The 24,720-nt window shown below is 42.9% G+C and overlaps 1 protein-coding gene across 9 annotated transcripts in view; it reads right to left on the bottom strand.

Moving 5' to 3' along the window:
* Positions 1-24,720, bottom strand: part of LOC137323527 (myc box-dependent-interacting protein 1-like) — a 127,911-nt gene that overhangs the window by 35,261 nt on the left and 67,930 nt on the right. For 8 of the 9 annotated variants that reach the window (XM_067987088.1, XM_067987092.1, XM_067987089.1 and 5 more), the window contains exons 7-11: positions 24,328-24,413; positions 15,380-15,455; positions 14,202-14,284; positions 8,524-8,574; positions 1,419-1,563 (exon numbers count right to left, since the gene is read on the bottom strand). In XM_067987088.1, coding sequence (XP_067843189.1) covers positions 1,419-1,563; positions 8,524-8,574; positions 14,202-14,284; positions 15,380-15,455; positions 24,328-24,413 — 441 coding nt within the window. The remainder of the gene's footprint in view (positions 1-1,418; positions 1,564-8,523; positions 8,575-14,201; positions 14,285-15,379; positions 15,456-24,327; positions 24,414-24,720) is intronic. The other variant, XM_067987090.1, reaches the window with a different exon arrangement.

Genomic DNA, 24,720 nt, shown 5'->3' with positions numbered 1-24,720 from the left:
CTCCAGCAGCTGGACAACGAGAGCTGGGAGGTAGTCAGGAAGAAAGATGCATATTTTGATGAGATTTCAACCCCCCAGAAGTCAAAACTTCTGAATACAACTTCCGATTCATTCGTTTGTAATGACATCCGATCAGTTTCAGCCATTTTTTTTTTAAAGATAGCAAGTTAATCTATGCAACACTGCTGTGGCACCAAGTGACACACACACACACCCCAACAGCTATTTATACATTTCACGTGAGTGGATTAGCAAACACCGTCTCCGTGCCGGATGAATCACTGCAGCCAGCTTGGGCTCCAGCTCCCAGTCATCTAAAATTACCAAAGCCTTACCCACTGCAACAACTGGAACTCGCTCTCAATTTACATTTATTAAACCTCTTACCAACATGCAAGCTTAACGTTTACTAACTGAGACTCTACTTTTTGTCCCGACAAGCTTAAAACCCCAACAAAACTATTCCATAGAAATTACAGCACAGAAACAGGCCATTCGGCCCACCTGGTCTATGCCGGTGTTCATGGTCACACGAGCCTCCTCCCACCCTATTCCATCTAACCCTTCTAATTCTTTTCTCCCTCATGTACTTAACTAGTTTCGCCTTAAATGCATCTGTGTTATTTGCCTCAATTACTCCATGTGGTAGCGAGTTCCACATTCTAACCACACTCTGAGCAAAGAAGTTTCTCCTGAATTCCTTATTGAATTTATTAGTGACTCTCATATTTATAGCCCCTAGATTTGGACTCCCCCCACAACTGTATTCATTCACCTCCAACCCCCCACCTTCTCTACTTTCACAAACTGACGACAAAAATCACTGGGTTGTCACTGAATGCTTCAAAGCTTCCAGCAAGTTACAGATTGCTTTAACTATCTTACCAGTGGGAGTGGCTTTACTTTTCATAGTCAGCCATTTGCCATGCAATAATTTATCAGATAATGGAGAAGACTGAAGTGTGACCTGGGAACATTTCACTTACGTTTTCCCCAATTTTACATACAACTCTCACCAGCTAAAATCATGTCCTGTGTACAACCAGTTTGGCAGAATTCTACCAACTCTACAATGATAATAGTTGCACTATTGATGACAAGAACTGGTGTTATGTTTAGCACTACAAGTACAGTCAGCGAACAGCTGAAAAATCTTGAGACTAGCTGCGCACTGAAGACTGAATCCCAAACATTTACCACAACGAGGAGTTCAAACGCTCTGTCGTTAGAGCTGCAAAATTCCGACGGCAAACCCGTTTGCCCTCAACATTCCATGACTCTTGCCAACATCCCACGACTGTTGCCAACACACTGAATTCATTTTTCATGCTTCATGCTTCCTGTGGGACAATCAGAAGGCAGCACACCATCTGAAAGACGACTAACGAAACAGTTCTTCTAGTGGCAAGCTACATTACCTGGGATGGTGACTTTGGTACAGGAGGGGCATGAGGGCTGGGTGAAGCTGCAGCAGATACGTGGTTGTCGTTCTTTGCCACAGGAGTGGCAGGAGGAGACTCTTCCACTGGTGGTGATGCAGACTTGTCTGGTTTCACAGGGTTACTGTTGGTATAATACACATTAAAATTCACAATGTAATGTTCAATAGAATATTCCTCCAAAGAACAAATTTGTATTTATATAGCACCTGGCATCTCCTCAGGATGTCCCAAAGCATTTCACAGCAAATTAATTAGAAACATAGGAACAGGAGTAGGCCATTTAGCCCCTCGAGTCTGTTCTGCCATTCTATAAGGTCATGGCTGATCTGTGCCTTAACTCCATATACCCGCCTCAGCCAAGAGTATTAAGGGATATGGGGTTAACAAAAATCTATCAATCTCAGATTTAAAATTAACAATTGAGCTAGCATCACCTGCCATTTGCGGAAGAGAGTTTCAAACTTCTCCCACCTTTTGCATGTCGAAGTGTTTCCCAACTTCACTCCTGAAAGTCCTGGCTCTAATTTTTAGGCCATGTCCCCTAGTCCTAGACTCCCCAACCAGCAGAAATAGTTGCTCTCTCTCTAACCTCAGTTCCCCTTAATATCTTGAAAACTTCAATCAAATCACCCCTTAATCTTTTAAATTTCAGGGAATACAACCCTAGTTTGTGTTATCTCTTGTAATTTAACCCTCTGAGTCGAGGTATCATTCTAGTAAATCTACGCGACACTCCCTCCAAGGCAAATATATCCATCCTAAGGTGTGGTACCCAGACCTGAACACAGTACTCTAGGTGTGGTCTAACCAGGGTTTTGTATAGCTGTAGCATAACTACTACCCTCTTGTATTCTAGTCCTCCAGATATAAAGGCCAGCATTCCATTAGCCTTTTTGATTATTTTCTGTACCAGTCCATGACATTCAATGATCTTTACACATGGACCCCTAAGTCTCTTTGGACCTCCATTGTTTCAAGCTTTTCACCATTTAGAATATACTTTGATCTATCTTTTTAGGTCCAAAGTGGGTGACCTCTCACTTGCCTATAGTGAAATCCATTTGCCACAGTTTTGCTCGCTCACTTTATCTATTGCTATCTCTCATTTTATGCTTCAATCTACAATGCAAATTATTTTTGAAATTTAGTCACTGTTGTAGAGAACTGTGGCAGCCAATTTGCACACAGCAAGATCCCATAGAGAGCAATGAGATGAATGACCCATTAAACTTTTTGTTGGCATGGATTGAAGGATAAATGTTGACCAGGTCCCCAGGCGAACTCTCTGCCATGGAATCTTACGTCCGCTCGAGAGGGCAGACCAGACCCAAGTTTAACATCTTATCATAAAGTCGGCACCTCCCAACAGTGCAGCACTCCCTCAGGACTGCACTGAAATGTCAGCCGAGATAATGTGCTCAAGTCTCTGAGGTGGGACTTGAACCCACGACCTGACGGGAGGGTGTGCTACCACTGAGCCACGGCTGACTTCAACGGGTGCACGTTCTTTTTAAAAATCTTTAGATCGTTCAATGGGTGCACCTCCCACTGTGCTACTGACTGATTCACTCCATTATTGATAGCTGAGCTTAGCCAGGCTAAGGGCATCCAAAGATTGCTTCAGTATATCTCGGAGTTGGAGGGAACTAAAGGAAAGGCCACTGCTCCCATTTTTCCACCACCATCCAGCAATTCCTGCTGGAAAGTGCCTGTATGTGGGGTGTTTAGGCAAGGGCTGGACGAGGCCTGACTGTGCTGGCCTGCTTCCAGCCACTGTCCAGGCTCTCTCAAAGAACAGGCACTCGAGGACTGTTGGCACCCTTGGAACCATAGCCCACCACACATCTCCACCTTCAGGGAGAGAACAGTGTCCCAACATTTAATTCACACTGTTTTAGAAGTTTCCAATTTTTCAGAGATTTTAAAAAGTTCCAAATTTTCTAACAGTTGCCATTAAAGCTACACTAACTAGAATTACATAGCATTTACATCACAAACAGGCCATTCAACCCAATAAGGGGCAAAGAGGGGGAGTTTTTGAAATGTGTTCAGGATAACTTTCTTAACCAGTATGTTTCCGGCCCTACAAGGATGCAGGAATTGCTGGACTTGGTTCCAGGTGGGCCAGGTGGAGCAAATGTCAGTGGGGGAGCATTTAGGGAGCAGCGATCATAGTATCATAAGGTTTAGAATAGCTATGGAAAAGGACAATGACCAGTCTAAAGTAAAAATACTCAATTGGAGGAGGGCCAATTTCAATGGGATGAGAACAGATCTGGCCCGGGTAAATTGGAATCAAAGATTGGCAGGTGAAACTGTAATTGAACAGTGGGTGGCCATTAAGGAGGAGATGGTTCAGGTACAGTCTAGGCACATTCCCACGAGGCAGAAAGGTAGGGTAACTAAAGCCAGAGCTCCCTGGATGACAAAAGTGTGTGTAAGATGAAACAAAAAAAAAAGGGGCATATGACAGATGTCAGGTTGATAACACAAGTGAGAACCAGGCAGAATATAGAAAGTTCGGAGGGGAAGTGAAAAAGGAAATAAAGGGGGCAAAGAGAGAGTATGAGAATAGACTTGCGGCCAACATAAAAGGGAATCCAAAAGTCTTCTACAGGCATGTAAACAGTAAACGGGTAGTAAGAGGAGGGGTGGGGCCAATTTGGGACCATAATGAAGATCTACTCATGGAGGCAGAGGGGATGGCCGAGGTACTAAATGAGTACTTTGCATCTGTCTTTACCAAGAGGATGCTGCCAGAGTCTCAGTAAAAGGAAGATATAGTTGAGATACTGGATGGGCTAAAAATTGATAGAGGTACTAGAAAGGCTAGCAATGCTTAAAGTAGATAATTCACCGGGTCCAGATGGGAGGTACTGGCCATAATCTTTCAAACATCCATAGATACAGGGGTGGTGCCAGAGGACTGGAGAATTGCAAATGTTATACCCTTGTTCAAAAAAGGGTGCAAGGATAAACCCAGCAACTATAGGCCAGTTTAACCTCAGTGATGAAAACTTTTAGAAACAATAATCCTGGACAATTAACAGTCACTTGGACGAATGCGGATTGATTAGGGAAAGCCAGCACGGATTTGTTAAAGGCAAATCATGTTTAACTAACCTGATACAGTTTTTTGATGAGGTAACAGAGGGTAGATGAGGGCAATGCGGTTGATGTGGTGTACATGGACTTCCAAAATGCATTTGATAAAGTGCCACACGGTAGGCTTATCATCAAGATTGCGGTCCATGGAATAAAAGGGGCAGTAGCAGCATGGATACAGAATTGGCTAAGGGACAGGAAACAGTAGTGGTGAACAGTTGTTTCTAGGACTGGAGGGAGGTGTACAGTGGTGTTCCCCAGGGGTCGGTGCTGGGACCACTGCTTTTCTTGATTATATATATTAATGACTTGGATGTACAGAGCACAATTTCAAAATTTGCAGATGACACAAAACTTTGAAGAGTAGTAAACAGTGAGGAGGATAGTGGTAGACTTCAAGAGGATAAAGACAGGCTGATGGCATGGGCGGACATGTGGCAGATGAAATTTAATGCAGAAAAATTCTAAGTGATCATTTTGGTCCGAAGAACGAGAGGCAATATAAACTAGAAGGCGCAACTAAAAGGGGTACAAGAACAGAGATCTGGGAGTATATGTGCACAAATTGTTGAAGGTGGCAGGGCAGGTTGAGAAAGTGGTTAAAAAGCATACGGGATACTGGGCTTTATAAATAGAGGCATCGAGTACAAAAGTATGGAAGTCATGAAGAATCTTTATAAAACACTGCTTCGGCCACAACTGGAATATTGTGTCCAGTTCTGGGCACTGTACTTTAGGAAAGATGTGAAGGCCTCAGAGAGGGTGCAGAAGAGATTTACTAGAATGATTCCAGGGATGAGGGACTTTAGTTACATGGATAGACTGGAGAAGCTGGGGTTGTCCTCCTTGGAACAAAGAAGGTTGCGAGGAGATTTGGTAGAGGTATTCAAAATCATGAAGTATCCAGACAGAGTAGGTAGAGAGAAACTGTTTCCCATTGGCAGAAGGGTCAAGGACCAAAGGACGTAGATTTAAGGTGATTGGCAAAAGAACCAAAGGTGACATGAGGAAAAACACAGCAAGTGGTTAGGATCTGGAATGCAATGCCAGAGGGGATGGAGGAGGCAGATTCAATCATGGCCTTCAAAAAGGGAACTGAATAAGTACTTGAAAGGAAAAAATTTGCAGGGCTATGGAGAGCGCGCAGGGGAGTAGATTGCTTTTACATAGAGCCGGCGTAGCCTCGATGGGCCAAATGGCCTCCTTCCGTGCTGTAACCTGTATGATTCTAACTGGTCCATGTCTGTGCTTATGCACTGCACGAGCCTTCTCCCAGCCTAATTCATCTAACCCTATCAGCGAATCACATATCCTTCTATTCCTTTCTCACTCGTGTTTATCTAGACTCCCCTTAACTGCATCTATGCTATTCATCTCAACTACTCCTTGTGATGGTGAGCTCCACATTCTCACCACTGAGTAAAGATGTTTCTCTTGAATTCCTTATTGGATTTATATTTATGGCCCCTAGTTTTGGACTCCCCACATGTGAAAACTATAACTATATAGTTTGTACATGTGCAAAGGAACAAACAATAAAACAAACATTGAGTTTGAGATTCTTTTTGCGGGGGGGCGGGCAGGGAAATTGTGCAGCTTTCAAATGGCAGATCTGCAGGTCGTAAACATTTCAGTACAATTGGAAATCACTAAGTTCAGAAACTTATGGGACTTGCCAATCTCTTCCCCTTTGGTCCTCCTATAACAAACGCTACTGGGTTAAGTGCTAGTATACAATAGAAAGAATAATTGGAAAGATCAAAACCAGTTGGACTCAGACCACAGTGAACAGAGGGACTGTCAGGCTTGTGCAGAGACGAGACTAGGTTTACCTATATCAGGTGATTCTCAAGAAGAAAGTTTCAGATGACAGAATTAAGATGCATTTACACTAGGAGTGCAGCTGACTGCAAATGCTCAGGCCTCCCACGGTCAGTGACATTCCATACCGTAAGTGTGCTCAGGGTCTGAGAACCAAAAGAAACTTGTGCCTTTAACGTAGTTAAAAGTCCCACGGCACTTTATGGGAGTGTAAATCAGACAAAGAGCGAGACCGAGCCAAAAAGGAGACATTAGGACAAGGTGACCAAACGTTTGGTCAAAGAGGTAGGTTTTAATCAGCGTCTTAAAAACGACAATGTAGACCCACCAAAAACCTAGGTCTACATTTGTGCTGTCAGTTCAAGGGAGCTATTTTAGTAACGTAATCTAGACAGCCAGTCCCATTTGCTCTTGATGGGGGCTCCATACAATAACGCAGCCAATCACTTTATTGAGACACAGCTTCTGGGTTGAAATGTAAAAGCAGGAGAAGCAGTTGCAAGAACTTTGCTCGCCTGAAACCAGGTGTGAAGCCCAAGTTTAAACCTGTTTTTAGATTCACAGTTAAAAATCAGACAAAAAAGAGAAAGATGGTGACGTTCTCAATACCGTTTAAGCTAGTTGGCAGCAACAAGTCATTAAAAGCAATGACAGGCACTTTTCTTCATAGCAGCCATGCAATGTAATTTACCATCTCAATGGTGATAATAGCACTTGTTGAAGGGGCAACTGGAGGTGGCAACACTTTGGGTAACAGTGGAAGAAACCGGATGCATTGAGGTGGTGAGATTCGTAACCACTGCAACGCATTGGAGCTGGGGCTAGTCACTGCATGACGACCAGGGACAGACCGACACAAACCAGTCCTACAAAACAAGAGCAGCTGCAGATACATTTTTGGACAAACCAACCAATGTATAGCAGCTCCAGGAGAGTACATTGGCTTTACAGGCTGTATCCTAATAAAGGCTTGTAGGGAAGGAAGGAGAGCACAAGTGCATTTCATTAGGTCCTGTGTGTAACACTTTGCATAGTATGCTCAGGATTCCCCATTTGGCTTGGGGGTGGGGTAATGAAAAAAAAAAGAGAAATGATAATGTAGAAAAGAAAGACTTGCATTTATATAGTGCCTTTCATGACCTCAGGATGTCCCAAAGTGCTTTAAAGCCAATGGAGTATTTTTGAAGTGTGATCACTGTTGTAACGTAGGAAACGCAGCAGCCAATTTGCACACAGCAAAGTCCCATCAACGGCAATTAAATAACGACCAGGTAATCTGTTTTTAGGTGATGTTGGTTGAGTGATAAATATTGTCCAGGACACCAGGGAGAACTTCTCTGCCGTTCTTAAAAGGTCCCACAGCATTATTGTGATGTCCAACCGAGACGGCAGATGGGGCTCTTGGTTTAGCGTCTCATTCGAAAGACAGATGTCCTAGTGGGCTCAAAATTAACAATGTAAAAAGGATTGAAGTTGGAGAGTCATAAAAACCCCTTTCCTTAAAAAAAATCTCTGGACTGAAGATTGTAATACCAAAACTATACCATGAAACTACTCTGGTTTACAAGGAGGTTTTCCTAAACCACTTGCTCAAAATCGGCCAAAGTGGTCACTGCCCACAATGACTCAATGGAGATGATTACCTATGAGTTACGTTAAGAACAGATCTGGCAAAACTCATTGAAACCAACACGAAGCAAGGCCCTGACACTCTTAAAAAGGACTTTAAACATGCACTGTCTTTGCTGTTGAATTGACTAGTGTGCAAAAACACAAAAATAAATTGGCCCACGTTAACATTTCTGGGAGATCAATGCGGTTTGTTGAATGTAGAAACACAAACAGGCCCAGTCATTGCTATCGTGTAACGCAATGGCAGAACAAATGATGTTAACTTGCAAACAGCTGAAATTTGAGTGCCATTTAATTTTTTGCCTGCCACCATATCCAGTTTCTCTTCGCTCCTCATTTAGAAAGTTATTCAATTTCTCAAACAAAAGGAACAAATGCAGAGAATTCTGCAAGGAATCACAAAACAAACCTGAACAGCCAACAGGGTTTCCACACTAGGGGAACAGGAGAGGGGGGGAAAAAAAAGCAAAATGCATGCAAGTCAGCTAGCTCCAACTAAATCACCACAAACGTCAGCACAAACCTTGGAGCAGGCTGACTACCTGCTTTCTTCATGGAATTGCTTGCGGCAAATCTGCTGGCGGGGGTGGGGCAGGGAAGGAAAGAAATAAAGTAAAAAATAATCTGCAAAATCTGGTCAATTGTCCCAATTTACAGTGTACAGTATGTTGCAAAATTGCATTTATTCCATCAAAACAATTTCTAACCCTCCCCAACACACCTTCCCTCTGCATCTTTGTACACATGATGTGGAGATGCCGGTGATGGACTGGGGTTGACAATTATAAACAATTTTACAACACCAAGTTATAGTCCAGCAATTTTATTTTAAATTCACAAGCTTTCGGAGATTTTCTCCTTCCTCAGGCAAATGTTTCAAGATCTCCTTGAATGTTTCAAGTATCTTTGTACACAGCCAGCAGAAAACCTTATACTGCATTGTATAAGTTAACAAGGTTTCCCATTTAGGAGTGAAATCAGGAAGAACTTTTTCAGACAAAAGGGTAGTGGAAATCTGGAACTCGCTCCCTCCCAAAAGGCTATGGTCAATTGAAATTTTCAAGACTAAGATCGATAGATTTCTGATGAGTAAGGGTATCAAGGGATATGGAGCAAAGGCAGGTAAAATGGATCCGAGGTACATACCAGCTGTGATCTAAGTGAATGGTGGAACAGGCAAGGGGCTGAATGCCCTTCTCTGGTTCCTACATATTTTACGAGGGACATTTTTTTGTATAAATAAATGCATGCTTCTTTATGTCCCAGATTAAATCTAGTCAGTCAATGTGTGAGGGGCAATGTTTGAGACCATTTATGTGAAAGGTTTTGACAAATTACAGACAAAACACTAGTCAAAATTGAAAAGTACCAATTTGCAGAATGTCGAGAGTTGATCCATGAATGACAGCAGAAGATGGATTAACATCTGCCACAAACCAAACATTAGCATAGCAATAAATGGTGGAAATGCACAGCAGGGCAATCAGCATCCATCAGCGATTGATATCTTAACATCCTGGGTGCGATTTCCACCCCCAAAAAAAAATGGTTACACCAAAAAAATGAACCCATTCTTCCCTTAGATGCTGATTAACCTCCAACCTTTCCGGTTTTTATTTTGGATTCCCAGGACTCGTTTTCTTTTTGCCTCCTTCAGTTTAGCAACCAGTTGCCATGTGAATGCAAGCCTCCTTTATCCTTGTTGAAAGATCTCACCCAGCAGCTTTCAGTGCTGAAAACAAATTTCCTCCCCATTTGGCCAACTAAGCAGCAATCAAACCATTGGCTACCGGCACTGCGGAAGTCAAAAAGAATTGTGACTAAGCTCTTGCTCTGCTCAACAACTTCCTATAAATAACTTGCACTCCGTAGCGGTCTTACTGAGGGTGGGAGGGGGGAGGAAACCACACACTTATCTAAAGCGTCATGGCTTAAAGAAAATCTTAACCACGTGGTTTATGAGCCACAATTCTTTGGAAGATTTTGCAGCAGTGATGCAATCCTTAGATTGCAGTCTGAAGCAATGACATTCCTGACAGCAAGTGTGCACAAGGTCATAAATTCCATTATTCACAATAAAGCAGCAGGATTGGGAAACAGCATCCTTTCTGGGTATGCTCCTGACATTTCAAAAATTAAAGTTACTAGAAAATCTCCCCATGATGCAGCTCAGTGTCAGAAGAAGCACTTCATAGTATGTACAGCACAGGAGATGACCATTCGGCCCATCATACCTGTGCCAGCTCTTTGAGAAAGCTATCCCCTTATCCAATTAGTCCCATTCCCCTGCTCTTTCCCCAATAGCCCTGTACATTTCCCCCCCCTTCAAGTATTTATCCAACTCCCTTTTGAAAGTTATTATTGAATCTGCTTCCACCACCCCTTCAGGCAGTGCATTCCAGATCATCATAACTCGCTGCATAAAAATGTTTCCTCATGTCACCTCTGGCTCTTTTGCCAATCACCTTAAATCTGTGTCCTCTGGTTACTGGTCCTTCTGCCACTGGAAACAGTTTCTCCTTATTTACTCTGTCAAAACCGGTCATGATTTTGAATACCTCTCAGATCTCCCCTTAACCTTCTCCGTTCTGAGGACCCCGGCTTCTCCACATAATTGAAGTCCCTCATCCCTGGCACCATTCTGGTAAATCCTTCCTAAAGTGTGGCGCCCAGAACTGAACACAATACTCCAGCTGAGGCCTAACCAAAGTTTTAGCAAACCTTCCTTGCTTTTGTACTCTATGCCTCTATTTATAAAGCCAAGGATCCCATGTATTTTTGTTTTTTTTTAAAAAAAAACAGCCTTCTCAACTTGTCCTGCCACCTTCAAAGACTTCATAGAATCTTACAGCACAGATGGAGGCCATTCGGCCCGTCGTGCCTCTTCCGGCTCTTTCAAAGAGCTATCCAAATTAGTCCCACTCCCCTGCTCTTTCCCCATAGTCCTGCAGTTTTCTCAACACATTTATCCAATTCCCTTTTGAAAGTTACTATTGAATCTGCTTCCTTATGAGGACTGAAGCATTAAACCACTTAGTCTGCTGCTAAAGTGTAGGTGTGCATCCCTTTAAGGATGACATCCAGATTGCTCTTAGCAAACGCTCAGGTCAAATGGAGGCCAGACTGGCTCAAACTTTTTAGTCTGACTCTTTAAAAAAAGGTCTCCGAGAAGGCAGATGTTTTAATTCCTGATCAATAAAGTATTTCCTATTCCTGGAAGTTTGTGGGGGGCAGGGCGGGTAGGAGGAGAGGGGGAGGTCTCTGTAGGATCCAAGTGATTGACATTTTTGCTTTCTAGTTTGTTAAAAAAGTGACAAATGTGTGTATAGAAGTGTAATGTACAAAATGCACACCACACACTATTACAGGTGCAGCGTTTCTCATTTAATTTACTTATTACAAGCGAATTCAAATTGTTGCGGTCACAAGCAAGGCACAGCTTTACAATACCACAATATTTTGTAAGTTTGCAGCACTGTGCTTTGAAATGGGGATGTGCAGCCCAAGAGAGAGTTTGACATGCAATTCTCCACCAGAAAGCAAGCAGACACCACTCCAGCATCTGATGTACACAGCTTAAAAAAAAAATCACATTCCAAAAGCCTCCTGAAAACTAGCCTGTGTCTTTGGTCAGTTGCCTCCTACTTCCCGCCTAATGTCCCCCAGCCCCCCTCCTAAAAGCACCTTGGGATGCTTTGTTACGCTATGCAAATGTAAGACATACTAATCACAACTTAATAGTATTTATTAAACAGGTTTTTTTGGGTTATAACTGAACAATCACAAGCATTACTGTGGAGTGGATTTAAAAGTTTTACTGTTTTAAAAAAAAAATCTGTCTTTTCACACCACAAAATCAAATTCACACAGGGTCAAACCTAAAGCATTAAGACAAATCCAAAACAGCTGAAAGTGAGAAGTCATGTTTTAAAAAGAACAGATGCAATATTCCAATGTTAAGTTAGAAATCTGGAAGGAAGGGAGGAATATGGATTATACAGATGTTTTTTTATTGCTGCAGGGAGCCAAAGCACTAAATTACTGAATCTATCCTTACTGCTGAGGATACACTTCCTTGGGACTGTGCAAAAAGCTATAGCAGTTTTTATGCATTTGTTCACAATTATCTACAGCGATAGAAACTGCTCTGGCTGGCAGAGCTCCAACAGGTAACGTCAGAGCGTAGACGGACAATGGTTTATGGCTTAGGATTTTCCCTGTGCTGACTGGTTTTCCTGCACTTTCATAGGAAGGAACAAGAGGCAGCCAGATGCTATCTAGATACTCACGACCTTCCGCCCACACAACATAAAAAAAGAGCCAAGTGCCCTCAGCCGCGAGCCACTCGCAAATATCCCAGCAGCCAGCTATAGAGGCCCCCGCCGCCAGCTATAGAGGCCCACGCCAATGAATAGAAGACAGACAGACTTGCATTTATATCGTGCCTTTCACCACCTCAGGACATCCCAAAGCACTTTACAGCCAATGAAGTGCTGTTGAAGTGTTGTCACTGTTGTAGTGTAGGAGACGTGGCAGCCAATTTGTGCACAGCAAGATCCCACAAACAATGTGATAATGACCAGATAATTTTTTTATTTTTTTTTTTAAAGTGATGTTGGTTGAGGGATAAATATTGACCAGGACACCTGGGAGAACTGCCCATTTCATCTGCTAAACAGTGCCATGAGATCTTTTATGTCCAGCTGAGAGGGCAGAGATGGGGCCTCGTATTAACGTCTCACCCAAAAGACAGCACCTCCGACAGTGCAGCACTCCCTCAGTGCTGTACTGAGTGTCAGCCTAGATTATGTGCTCAAGTCTCTGGAGTGGGACTTGAACCCACAACTTTTTGACTCAGAGGCGAGAGTGTTACCCACTGAGCCACAGCTGACACTAGAATAAGTTTCTTGGGTCCTGATTTAGCTGCATGGTATAAGGAGGAGGAAGAGGAAGAAAAGGGGTATGGGGAGAAAGCGGGAATACGATCTTGAGATAGAGGATCCGCCATGATCATATTGAACGGCAGAGCAGGCTTGAAGGGCCGAATGGCCTACTCCTGCTTCTATTTTCTATGTTTCTAAAAAAAGACATCACATACATGAAACTGCTCCCAGCACAGACCAAATCCACTTTTTAAAAAACAAAAAAAGGACTTCAAAATAAATTTTTTATTCTGAATTTCTGAAGGGTCACAAGGGCATTGTCCATTTTGAGGTAGCAACTCTGGTGCCGAAGCTATGAAAACCAGGCATCTTGATGCACAATCTCAAATGGATTCCATTTACTACTCACCACTGGAATAAATTTTTGCACTCTCTTTGGGGATGTGAAATCAGGTCAAGCAAGTGGCGTTTAACTTTATGTAGCACCTTTCTTTCCTCAGATATGGAGCCACAGGCAAGGACCTATCAACTGGTACCTCATCCAAATGGCCGTTCGCCTTATGGGCTCAATTCCAAGCTCCATAGAAGCGTGCTCTCCATCAGGGTCCCTTGTGGTGTCAGCCATGGCTCAGCGGTAGCACTCTCACCTCAGTCAGAAGGCTGTGGGTTCAAGCTCCACTCCAGAAGACTTGAGCACAAAATTCTAGGCTGACTCCAGTGCAGTATTGAGGGAGCACTGCACTAGGGGAGGTGCCGTTTTTCGGATGAGATGTTAAGTAGCGGACATAAAAAGATCCCACGGCACTATTTTGAAGAGCAGGGGTGTTTACCCAGGATTCTGGACAATGTTTATCCCTCAACCAAAACAAAAAAAAAATTCTGGTCATCAACACATTGCTATTGGTGGGATCTTGCTGTGTGAAAATAGGCTGCCACATTTCCTACATTACAAACAGTGACTACACCGTTAAGTCCCTCATTGGCTGTAAAGCCCTACGGAACGTCATGAAAGACGCTATAGAAATGCAAGTCAGTCTTTCTTTGATAGTCATCAGGTGTGGCAATCCCATTTCAATCCACCTCCCCCACACACACAAAACACTCAGACCAAACGTGGAGTCTCTGTAGGCAAGATCAGCTACCTCAGTACAGACCAGGAATGCGATCCAACAGCAAATTTGCCAACTGACCCAAAAGACCATGTTAATATTTTCAAACTTTCCAAAACATAAAAATATTCCAAAGAAATCTTGAGACCAAATGTCACTGAGATCAGACTTCTAAATAAAACTTCACATCTCCTGTTTTTAAAACCAACCTTGGCGCTCCCTTGACAGGTAATGACTTGCCCATGTGTTGCTGTTCCAGTTGGATCATGGCGCCACCGAGATTTTGGTTCAACTGTGAAGGAACACACAAAAATAAATCCTAAGTGATCAGAGGGGAGAACTTCTCGAAAAATTTATCCACCGGGGTTTGGAACTTAAAACTTGCGCTGGGGCAGAAAGAGGAAACAGTAGCTCCAAAGTGGAAACTGTTGGCCTGAACTCTACACTCCCCTAACAGCAATATGGCTCCAATGAATTTAACAGTTGCGGATTAGCAGTGGGGGAGGAGGAAAAAAAAAAATCGGAGAAAAGAAAGCAAAGTGAATTTTCCTCAGCTCACAAATCATTGAACAGTTATTATTCATATTCAGGATGACTGATATTACCAACTCTAACTGTAGCTCAATTTAAAAGAAATTAATAAATCAAAATCAGGCAAGAAACGTGGCCACCAACCATTGGGAGGCTCCCCAATTAATGCTCGCTATCACAACCATCTCATTCCTGCAAACACAACCTGGCTTGGCCCTTGTATCCCTACAATATCAATGATTACCACTGGCAACATTTCCTTCGATACACACATTTTAAAGACGACCAAACCGAATACACAACCCCCTTTTCCGGTCTCCAATTTTAACTTAGTACAGCAATGTCAATGCCCCATCTGTATGTTGCGCTTAAGCACCAAATAAGCCCTCCTATATTCTACACCTCCAGCTCTATATAGCATTGAAGTCCAGAATCATCATAACATCCTCTATCCCAACTCATTCTTTCCAAGAATCTCAAAATGTCTACACTTCATCTCAGTCCACCCTTCCTCCTATATCCTACAGGATTTTAAACCAAAGCTTGGGATTCACGAATCACTACGTTTTTTTTTTAAAATTTAAACGTTTACCTAGTCTATCCTACTCTTCATCTGGGTGATGTCCTGTGAGGTTTCGGACACTTCATCTAATATAGTCAATGAAAAGATAAAACATTTGCTTAAACTGTAAAGACAAAAAATATTCAGTTCAGGACTTCAGCATAATACTGCAGGTTATCTAGAAGTGGGGCGTGCTGGTCACGGTTTTGTTTACCTTTAGTCACTCGCAGCTTTTAAAAGAAAAAAAAAAGAAATTAAAACCCCAAAATACCAAGCCAAGAAATCACCTCATACCTTGCCCATTTCTTTATGAAATGTCTCTTCCAGCCCAGCTATACTTTGGAATGTGTTCACATAAAAACCAACACGACTGTAAAAGAAAAAAAAAAAGAGAAACAGAACTCATGAAAGAGAGCAAGTTGATACATAGTCCAGCACAGGACTCAAAAACTTGGGTCACTGCAAAGTTATTAATTGAAGTCAATAGTTTGAACTGCTTTATGCAGCAACGAGGAAAGATATACAAAAGTAAATAATCCCGATGAACACAAGTCTTAGAAACAAATTTTGCAGCAAGGCAGTCAGCACCAGGGAATGGTACAGATTACCTTCCAGGTGGGGCCCCTCATCAGAACTGGCCATGCAGTCTGTATTCACTCCACATTTCCAGCATTCATGATCTCTTGTAGTCTTTTCCATGGGTTACAAGTTTTGTGGAAGCCTGACCTACACCAAGGCAAACTTCGGTCTCAAGTCTCCTTGCCACCTTTCTCCTGAGTAACCCTCTTTCATTGGAACAGGAAAAAATTAAACGTGGCAGTTGTTTTGGTTGGGGGGGGGGGAAAGAGGAGGATGAGGAGGAAAAGGAAAAACTATGAAGTAAACATCAACCATTAGAATAATCCAATTTGGGCAATGCTGTTTTAAGTGTTTGGGGGCAGCATTAAAAAAAAAGTTGTCCCAGGTATTCTCCCTCCCCTCAGACTTTTCACATCCTGTCCCACCGTCAGGGCTAAAAGCAAGAATTCGCAACGGGGTACAGAATGGGCTTGGATTCCCACTCATCCCCTCCAATAAAGCAACACACAGCAAACCACACGAATAATCCAGGAAACTAATTTAGAAGTCTGAACTTTGTCCTTGTATTTTTGGACAGATGTTAGATCTCACTTATGGTGGCAATTCTTTACTCATCTCTAAATTGGACACAGATGGGGCATGAGTAATACCATTAACCTAGGCAGGATGGAGTTAGATTGTAAACACCCCCTTCCCCACAGTGCCAGAGAAACGTCCACAGCATGTGGTAATGAAGCACCTGTTCCATTTTATTAAACCCGTCTTACACAGAATGTTTGATGTTTTGAAGATCATTTTTGCAAAAAAATACAAACGCATCTGATCAGTCCTCAGCCGACACCATTCCAGGGCAGTGCAGTAAGGGCACTCTTCGCCACTGTAGAGGGAAGTGTGCATGCTCACTTCTGGTACTGCTGTTCACCCATTTCCCTTTGCAGCTAGAGATATACTTGCATTTCTACAGCTAAACCTTTGAAAACTTGAATATAGAAAGTTCAAAGGGGAGGCGAGAAAGGAAATGAGGGGCAAAGAGTATGAGAATAGACTGGCGGCCAACATAAAAAGGGAATCCAAAAGTCTTCTATAGACATGTAAACAGTAAACGGGTAGAAAGAGAGGTGGGACCAATAGGGACCAAAAAGATCTATGCATGGTGGCAGAGGTACTAAATGAGTACTTTGCATCTGTCTTTACCAAGAAGATGCTGCCAGAGTCACAGTGAGTGAAGATGTAGTTGAGATACTGGATGGGGTAAAAATTGAGAAAGAGGAGATACTAGAAAGGCTAGCTGTATTTAGAGGTAGATAAGTCACCCGGTCCAGATGGGAAGCATCCTAGGTTGCTGAGGGAAGTAAGGGTGGAAATTGCAGAGGTACTGACCATAAGCTGCCAAACATCCTTAGATACAGGGGTGGTGCCAGAGGACTGGAGAATTGCAGATGTTACACCCTTGTTCAAAAAAGGGTATAAGGATCAACCCAGCAACTACAGGCATCGGTAGTGGGGAAACTTTTAGAAACAATAATTTAGGACAAAATTAAGTCACTTGGACAAGTCTGGAATAATAAAAAGGAAAGCCAGCACAGATTTGTTAAAGGCAAATAGTGTTTAACCAACTTGATTGTTACCTCATTAAAAAAAGTCAGAGGGTTGATGAGGGCAATGTGATTGATGGTTTATATCGACCTTCAAAAGGCGTTTGATAAAAAGTGCCACATAATCGGCTTGTCTTAAAAGTTGAAGCCCATGGAATAAAAGGGGCAGTGGCAGCATGGATACAAAATTGGCTAAGTAATAGGAAACAGTAGTGGTGAACGGCTGTTTTGCAGACTGGAGAAAGGTATATAATGGTGTTCCCCAGAGCACAATTTCAAAATTTGCAGATGACAAAACTTGGAAGGGTAGTAAGCAGTGAGAAGGATAGTGACAGACGTCAAGAGGACAGACAGGCTGGTGGAATGGGTGAACAATTGGCAGATGAAATTTGCGAAATGATACAATTTGGTAGGAAGAGTGAGGAGAGGCAATATAAACTAAAGGGTACAATTCTAAAAGTGTAAAGGAACAGAGATCTGCGGGTACATGTGCACAAAATTGAAGGTGGCAGGACAGGTTGAGAAAGCAGTTAGGAAAGCATACAGGATGCTGGACTATATAAATAGATGCATAGAGTACAAAATCAAGGAGGTTACGATGAGCGTTTATAAAATACTAGTTTGGCCACAGCTGGAGTATTGTGTCCAGTTCTGGGCACTGCACTTTAGGAAGTATGTGAAGGCCTTAGAGAGGGTGCAGAAAAGATTTACTAGAATGGTACCAGGGATGAGGAACTTTAGTTACATGGATAGACTGGAGAAGCTGGGGTTGTTCTCCTTGGAACAGAGACGGTTGAGAGGAGATTTGATAGAGGTATTCAAAATCATGAAGGGTCTGGACAGAGTAGAGAGAAACTGTTCCCACTGGCAGAGGGGTAAAGACCCAGAGGGCACAGATTTAAGGTGATTGGCAAAAGAACCAAAGGTGACATGAGAAAAAAAACTTTTTTTTAAAAACAAAGCAAGTGGTTGTGATCTGGAATGACCACCTGAGAGTGGTGAAGGCAGATTCAATCATGGCTTTCAAAAGGGAATTGGATAATTACTTGAAGGGAAAAAATTTGCATGGCTACGGGAATAGGGCAGGGGCGTGGGACTAGCAGAATTGCTCTTGGAGAGCTGGCTTGGACTCGATGGGCAGAATGGCCTCCTTCCATGCTGTAATGATTCTATGAAATGATCCCTTTATTCCTACTCTGTTTTCTGCCTGTTAACCAATCCATGTCAATAGAATCATAGAATCATAGAATCATAGAAGTTACAACATGGAAACAGGCCCTTCGGCCCAACATGTCCATGTCGCCCAGTTTATACCACTAAGCTAGTCCCAATTGCCTGCACTTGGCCCATATCCCTCTATACCCATCTTACCCATGTAACTGTCCAAATGCTTTTTAAAAGACAAAATTGTACCCGCCTCTACTACTGCCTCTGGCAGCTCGTTCCAGACACTCACCACCCTTTGAGTGAAAAAATTGCCCCTCTGGATCCTTTTGTATCTCTCCCCTCTCACCTTAAATCTGTGCCCCCTCGTTATAGACTCCCCTACCTTTGGGAAAAGATTTTGACTATCGACCTTATCTATGCCCCTCATTATTTTATAGACTTCTATAAGATCACCCCTTAACCTCCTACTCTCCAGGGAATAAAGTCCCAGTCTGTCTAACCTCTCCCTGTAAGTCAAACCATCAAGTCCCGGTAGCATCCTAGTAAATCTTTTCTGCACTCTTTCTAGTTTAATAATATCCTTTCTATAATAGGGTGACCAGAACTGTACACAGTACTCCAAGTGTGGCCTCACCAATGCCCTGTACAACTTCAACAAGACATCCCAACTCCTGCATTCAATGTTCTGACCAATGAAACCAAGCATGCTGAATGCCTTCTTCACCACCCTATCCACCTGTGACTCCACTTTCAAGGAGCTATGAATCTGTACTCCTAGATCTCTTTGTTCTATAACTCTCCCCAACGCCCTACCATTAACGGAGTAGGTCCTGGCCCGATTCGATCTACCAAAATGCATCACCTCACATTTATCTAAATTAAACTCCATCTGCCATTCATCGGCCCACTGGCCCAATTTATCAAGATCCCGTTGCAATCCTAGATAACCTTCTTCACTGTCCACAATGCCACCAATCTTGGTGTCATCTGCAAACTTACTAACCATGCCTTCTAAATTCTCATCCAAATCATTAATATAAATAACAAATAACAGCGGACCCAGCACCGATCCCTGAGGCACACCGCTGGACACAGGCATCCAGTTTGAAAAACAACCCTCGACAACCACCCTCTGTCTTCTGTCGTCAAGCCAATTTTGTATCCAATTGGCTACCTCACCTTGGATCCCATGAGATTTAACCTTATGTAACAACCTACCATGCGGTACCTTGTCAAATGCTTTGCTGAAGTCCATGTAGACCACGTCTACTGCACAGCCCTCATCTATCTTCTTGGTTACCCCTTCAAAAAACTCAATCAAATTCGTGAGACATGATTTTCCTCTCACAAAACCATGCTGACTGTTCCTAATTAGTCCCTGCCTCTCCAAATGCCTGTAGATTCTGTCCCTCAGAATACCCTCTAACAACTTACCCACTACAGATGTCAGGCTCACTGGTCTGTAGTTCCCAGGCTTTTCCCTGCCGCCCTTCTTAAACAAAGGCACAACATTTGCTACCCTCCAATCTTCAGGCACCTCACCTGTAGCGGTGGATGATTCAAATATCTCTGCTAGGGGACCCGCAATTTCCTCCCTAACCTCCCATAACGTCCTGGGATACATTTCATCAGGTCCCGGAGATTTATCTACCTTGATGCGCGTTAAGACTTCCAGCACCTCCCTCTCTGTAATATGTACACTCCTCAAGACATCACTATTTATTTCCCCAAGTTCCCTAACATCCATGCCTTTCTCAACCGTAAATACCGATGTGAAATATTCATTCAGGATCTCACCCATCTCTTGTGGTTCCGCACATAGATGACCTTGTTGATCCTTAAGAGGCCCTACTCTCTCCCTAGTTACCCTTTATGTATTTGTAGAAGCTCTTTGGATTCACCTTTGCCTGATCTGCCAAAGCAATCTCATATCCCCTTTTTGCCCTCCTGATTTCTCTCTTAACTCTACTCCGGCAATCTCTATACTCTTCAAGGGATCCACTTGATCCCAGCTGCCTATGCATGTCATATGCCTCCTTCTTTTTGACTAGTGCCTCAATCTCCCGAGTCATCCAAGGTTCCCTACTTCTACCAGCCTTGCCCTTCACTTTATAAGGAATGTGCTTACCCTGAACCCTGGTTAACACACTTTTGAAAGCCTCCCACTTACCAGACGTCCCTTTGCCTGCCAACAGACTCTCCCAATCAACTTCTGAAAGTTCCTGTCTAATACCATCAAAATTGGCCTTTCCCCAATTTAGAATTTTAACTTTTGGGCCAGACCTATCCTTCTCCATAGCTATCTTAAAACTAATGGAATTATGATCACTGGTCCCAAAGTGATCCCTCACTAACACTTCTGTCACCTGCCCTTCCTTATTTCCCAAGAGGAGGTCAAGTTTTGCCCCCTCTCTAGTCGGGCCATCCACATACTGAATGAGAAATTCCTCCTGAATACACTCAACAAATTTCTCTCCATCCAAGCCCCTAATGCTATGGCTGTCCCAGTCAATGTTGGGAAAGTTAAAGTCCCCTACTATTACCACCCTATTTTTCTTGCAGCTGTCTGTAATCTCCTTACATATTTGCTCCTCAATTTCCCGTTGACTATTTGGGGGTCTGTAGTACAATCCTATCAAAGTGATCTCTCCCTTCTTATTTTTCAGTTCTACCCATATGGACTCAGTGGGCGAACCCTCGGATATATCCCCTCTCACTACTGCCGTGATGTTCTCCCTAATCAAGAACGCAACTCCCCCTCCTCTCTTACCTCCTGCTCTATCTTTCCTATAGCATCTGTACCCTGGAACATTGAGCTGCCAGTCCTGCCCCTCCCTTAGCCATGTTTCAGTAATAGCTATAACATCCCAGTCCCATGTACCCATCCATGCCCTGAGTTCATCTGCCTTGCCCATCAGACTTCTTGCATTGAAATAAATGCAGTTTAATCTAGACTTCCCTTGGTCTTTGCCCTGCTTTCTCAGACCATCTGTCCGGTCATGTTCTGTACACTCTCCCTTACTGCCTTTTGTTTCTGTCACCACTTTATTTCCCACTGACTTCCTGCATCGGTTCCCATCCCCCTGCCACATTAGTTTAAACCCTCCCCAACAGCACTGGCAAACACTCCCCCTAGGACATTGGTTCCAGTCCTGCCCAGATGCAGACCGTCCAATTTGTACTGGTCCCACCTCCCCCAGAACCGGTTCCAATGGCCCAGGAATTTGAATCCCTCCCTCTTGCACCATCTCTCAAGCCACGTATTCATCTTAGCTATCCTGTCATTCCTACTCTGACTAGCCCGTGGCACTGGTAGCAATCCTGAGATTACTACCTTTGAGGTCCTACTCTTTAGTTTAACTCCTAACTCCCTAAATTCAGCTTGTAGGACCTCATCCTGTTTTTTACCTATATCGTTGGTGCCTATATGCACCACGACAACTGGCTGTTCACCCTCCCCCTCCAGAATGTCCTGCAGCCGCTCCGAGACATCCTTGACCCTTGCACCAGGGAGGCAACATACCATCCTGGAGTCTCGGTTGCGTCCGCAGAAACGCCTGTCTATTCCCCAATATATTACCTCCAATCCCATGAACTCTAATCTTGTGTAACAACCTCTTGTGTAGCACCTTAAATGAATGCCTTTTGAAAATCCAAATATACTACATCCACTTGTTCCTTCATCTATCCTGCCAGTTACATCCTCAAAAAACTAATAGATTTGTCAAACACGATTTCCCTTTCATTAAATCATGTTGACTCTGCCTAATCATATTTTCCCAGCTACTGATGTCAGGCTAACTGGTTGAGAGTTACAATCTATATTAATGACTTAGATGAAGGGACTGAGTGTAATGTGTCCAAGTTTACTGACGATACAAAGATAGGTGGAAAAGTAAGCTGTGAGGAGAACAGAGTCTGCAAAGAGATAGACAGACTAAGTGAGTGGGCAAGAAGGTGGCAGATGGAGTATAAAGTGGGAAAATGGGAGATTATTCACTTTGGTGGGAAAAACAGAACATTTTTTAAAATGGTAAGAAACTATTAAATGTTGGTGTAGAGACTTGGGCGTCTTCGTACAAGAAACAAAGTTAGTATGCAGGTACAGCAGGCAATTAGGAAAGCAAATTGCATGATGGGTTTTATTGCACAGGGGTTGGAGTACAAGAGTAACAAAGTCTTACTACAGTTGTACAGGGCTTTAGTGAGACCTCATCTGGAGTACTGCATACAGTTTTAGTCTCCTTATCTAAGGAAGGATATACTGGCCTTGTAGACGGCACAACGAAGGTTCACTAGATTAATTTCTAGGATGACATGGTTGTCCTATGAACAGAGGTTGAGTAGCATGGGCCTATACTCTCAAGTTTAGAAGAATGAGAGGTGATCTCATTGAAACATGCAAGATTATGAGGGTACTTGACAGGATAGATGTTGAGAGATTGTTTCCCCTTTCTAGAGAGTCTAGAACTAGGGGGCATAGTCACAGGATAAGGGATCGGCCATTCAAGACTGAGATGAGGAGAAATTTCTTCAGAGGGCTCCGAGTCTTTGGAATTCTCTACCCCAGAGGGCTGCGGATGCTGAGTCATTGGATATATTCAAGGCTGAGATAGATAGATTTTTGGAGTCTAGGGGAATCAAGGGATATGGGGGATCAGGCTGGAAGGTGGAGTTGAGGTTGAAGAACAGCCATGATCCGAATGAATGGCGGAGCAGGCTCAAGGGCCGTATGGCCTACTCCTGCTACTATTTCATATGTTCTTATAGTTCCCTGTTTTCTCTCTCCCTCCTTCCTTTCTTGAATAGTGGGGTTACATTTGGTACCTTCCAATCCACAAGGACCGTTCTAGAATCTAGGGAATTCTGGAAGATCAAAACCAATGCATCCACTATCTCTGTAGCCACCTCTTCAAATCCTAGGGAATTTAGAGGAGCATAGAACAAGGATAATGCAATAATCGTGGGGGGCTTTAATCTTTATTAGGCAAACTAAATTGGCAAAAGTAGCTTGGACGAGTTCATGGAATGCATTTAAGATAGTTAAATTTAAGATGCTAGTTTCAGACTTAACTACATCACTCAAACTCAATATGAAATTCTATCATATTATGATCACTCTTCCCCAGAGGATCCTTAACTAAAAAGGTTACTAATTAACCCCGTCTCATTACACAATACTAGATCTAAAATAACCTGTTCCCTAGTTGGTTCCTTGAAATATTGTTCTAGAGAACTGTCTTAAATGCATTCCATGAACTCGTCCAAGCTACTTTTGCCAATTTAGTTTGCCTAATAAAGATTAAAGCCCCCCACGATTATTGCATTATCCTTGTAATATGCTCCTCTAAATTCCTTCATTGCCCAAGATCCACCGTAAATGCAGAGTTTAAATTAAGAGTCGCAAGCAGAGCTAGTCTTAAGTGTCAGATAAAAAAAAAGTACTGTAAACTGAGAAACAAATTCTGGAAATTCACAGGTCAGTCAGCATGTGTTAACAGAAAAGACAGGTTAACGTTTCATGGTGTAAACCCTCAAAACATGAAACAGTTCCACTCTTACAATATTTTGCCACCTGTGCTTTGTGATAGAACAAAATTAATTGAATTCTATGGGCGCAGGCCTGCGGTTGGATGCAGCCAGCCGATTATAACTATTGACAATTATTTTCTATCCTGTTGTCATTTCATGCATGAAGTGGCCCAATATTTGTGATGTAAATTAGCACCAAGAGTAACACTAAATTCAGTCATGCAGCATCAAGAACTGTACAGATTTCACCTTTGCTTAAAATGTAAATTAAGACTCAAATTTCCATCAGCTTCCACAAGCCGGCTTGGTACCAACCTCATACCTTCCAGCACAGCAGAAAGACCACTCAACAAAAGACTGACCACCCACCTGTTCCATAGTGATGGCAACTCTTCCTGCAAGTCAATATTAATTTCCTCGAACACTTTCTGGGCTTTTAAAAATTCTTCTTCTGCCTTTAAACACAAAAAGATCCCAAATAAATAACAATATGCAGTTGACATTCAGAAAGGAGACTAAATCTAAGCCAAAGTTCAATTGCTAGACCAAAAACACTATACGTAGGGTAATCACAGACCTGTAACAGTCTATTGTAGGTTAATCAGATGTAGCTGATCCATCTCAGCCTCCTCCTAATATCCCCCCATCACAGAAGCCAGTCTTCAGCCAATTTGATTCACACCACGTGATATCAAGAAACGGCTGAGTGCACTGGATACAACAAAAGCTATGGGCCCCGACAGCATCCCGGCTGTAGTGCTG

This window comes from Heptranchias perlo, chromosome 7 (assembly GCF_035084215.1).
Source record: "Heptranchias perlo isolate sHepPer1 chromosome 7, sHepPer1.hap1, whole genome shotgun sequence".
In the NCBI taxonomy this organism is placed as follows: Eukaryota; Metazoa; Chordata; class Chondrichthyes; order Hexanchiformes; family Hexanchidae; genus Heptranchias; species Heptranchias perlo.
This window is presented reverse-complemented; position numbering and strand designations above follow the sequence as displayed.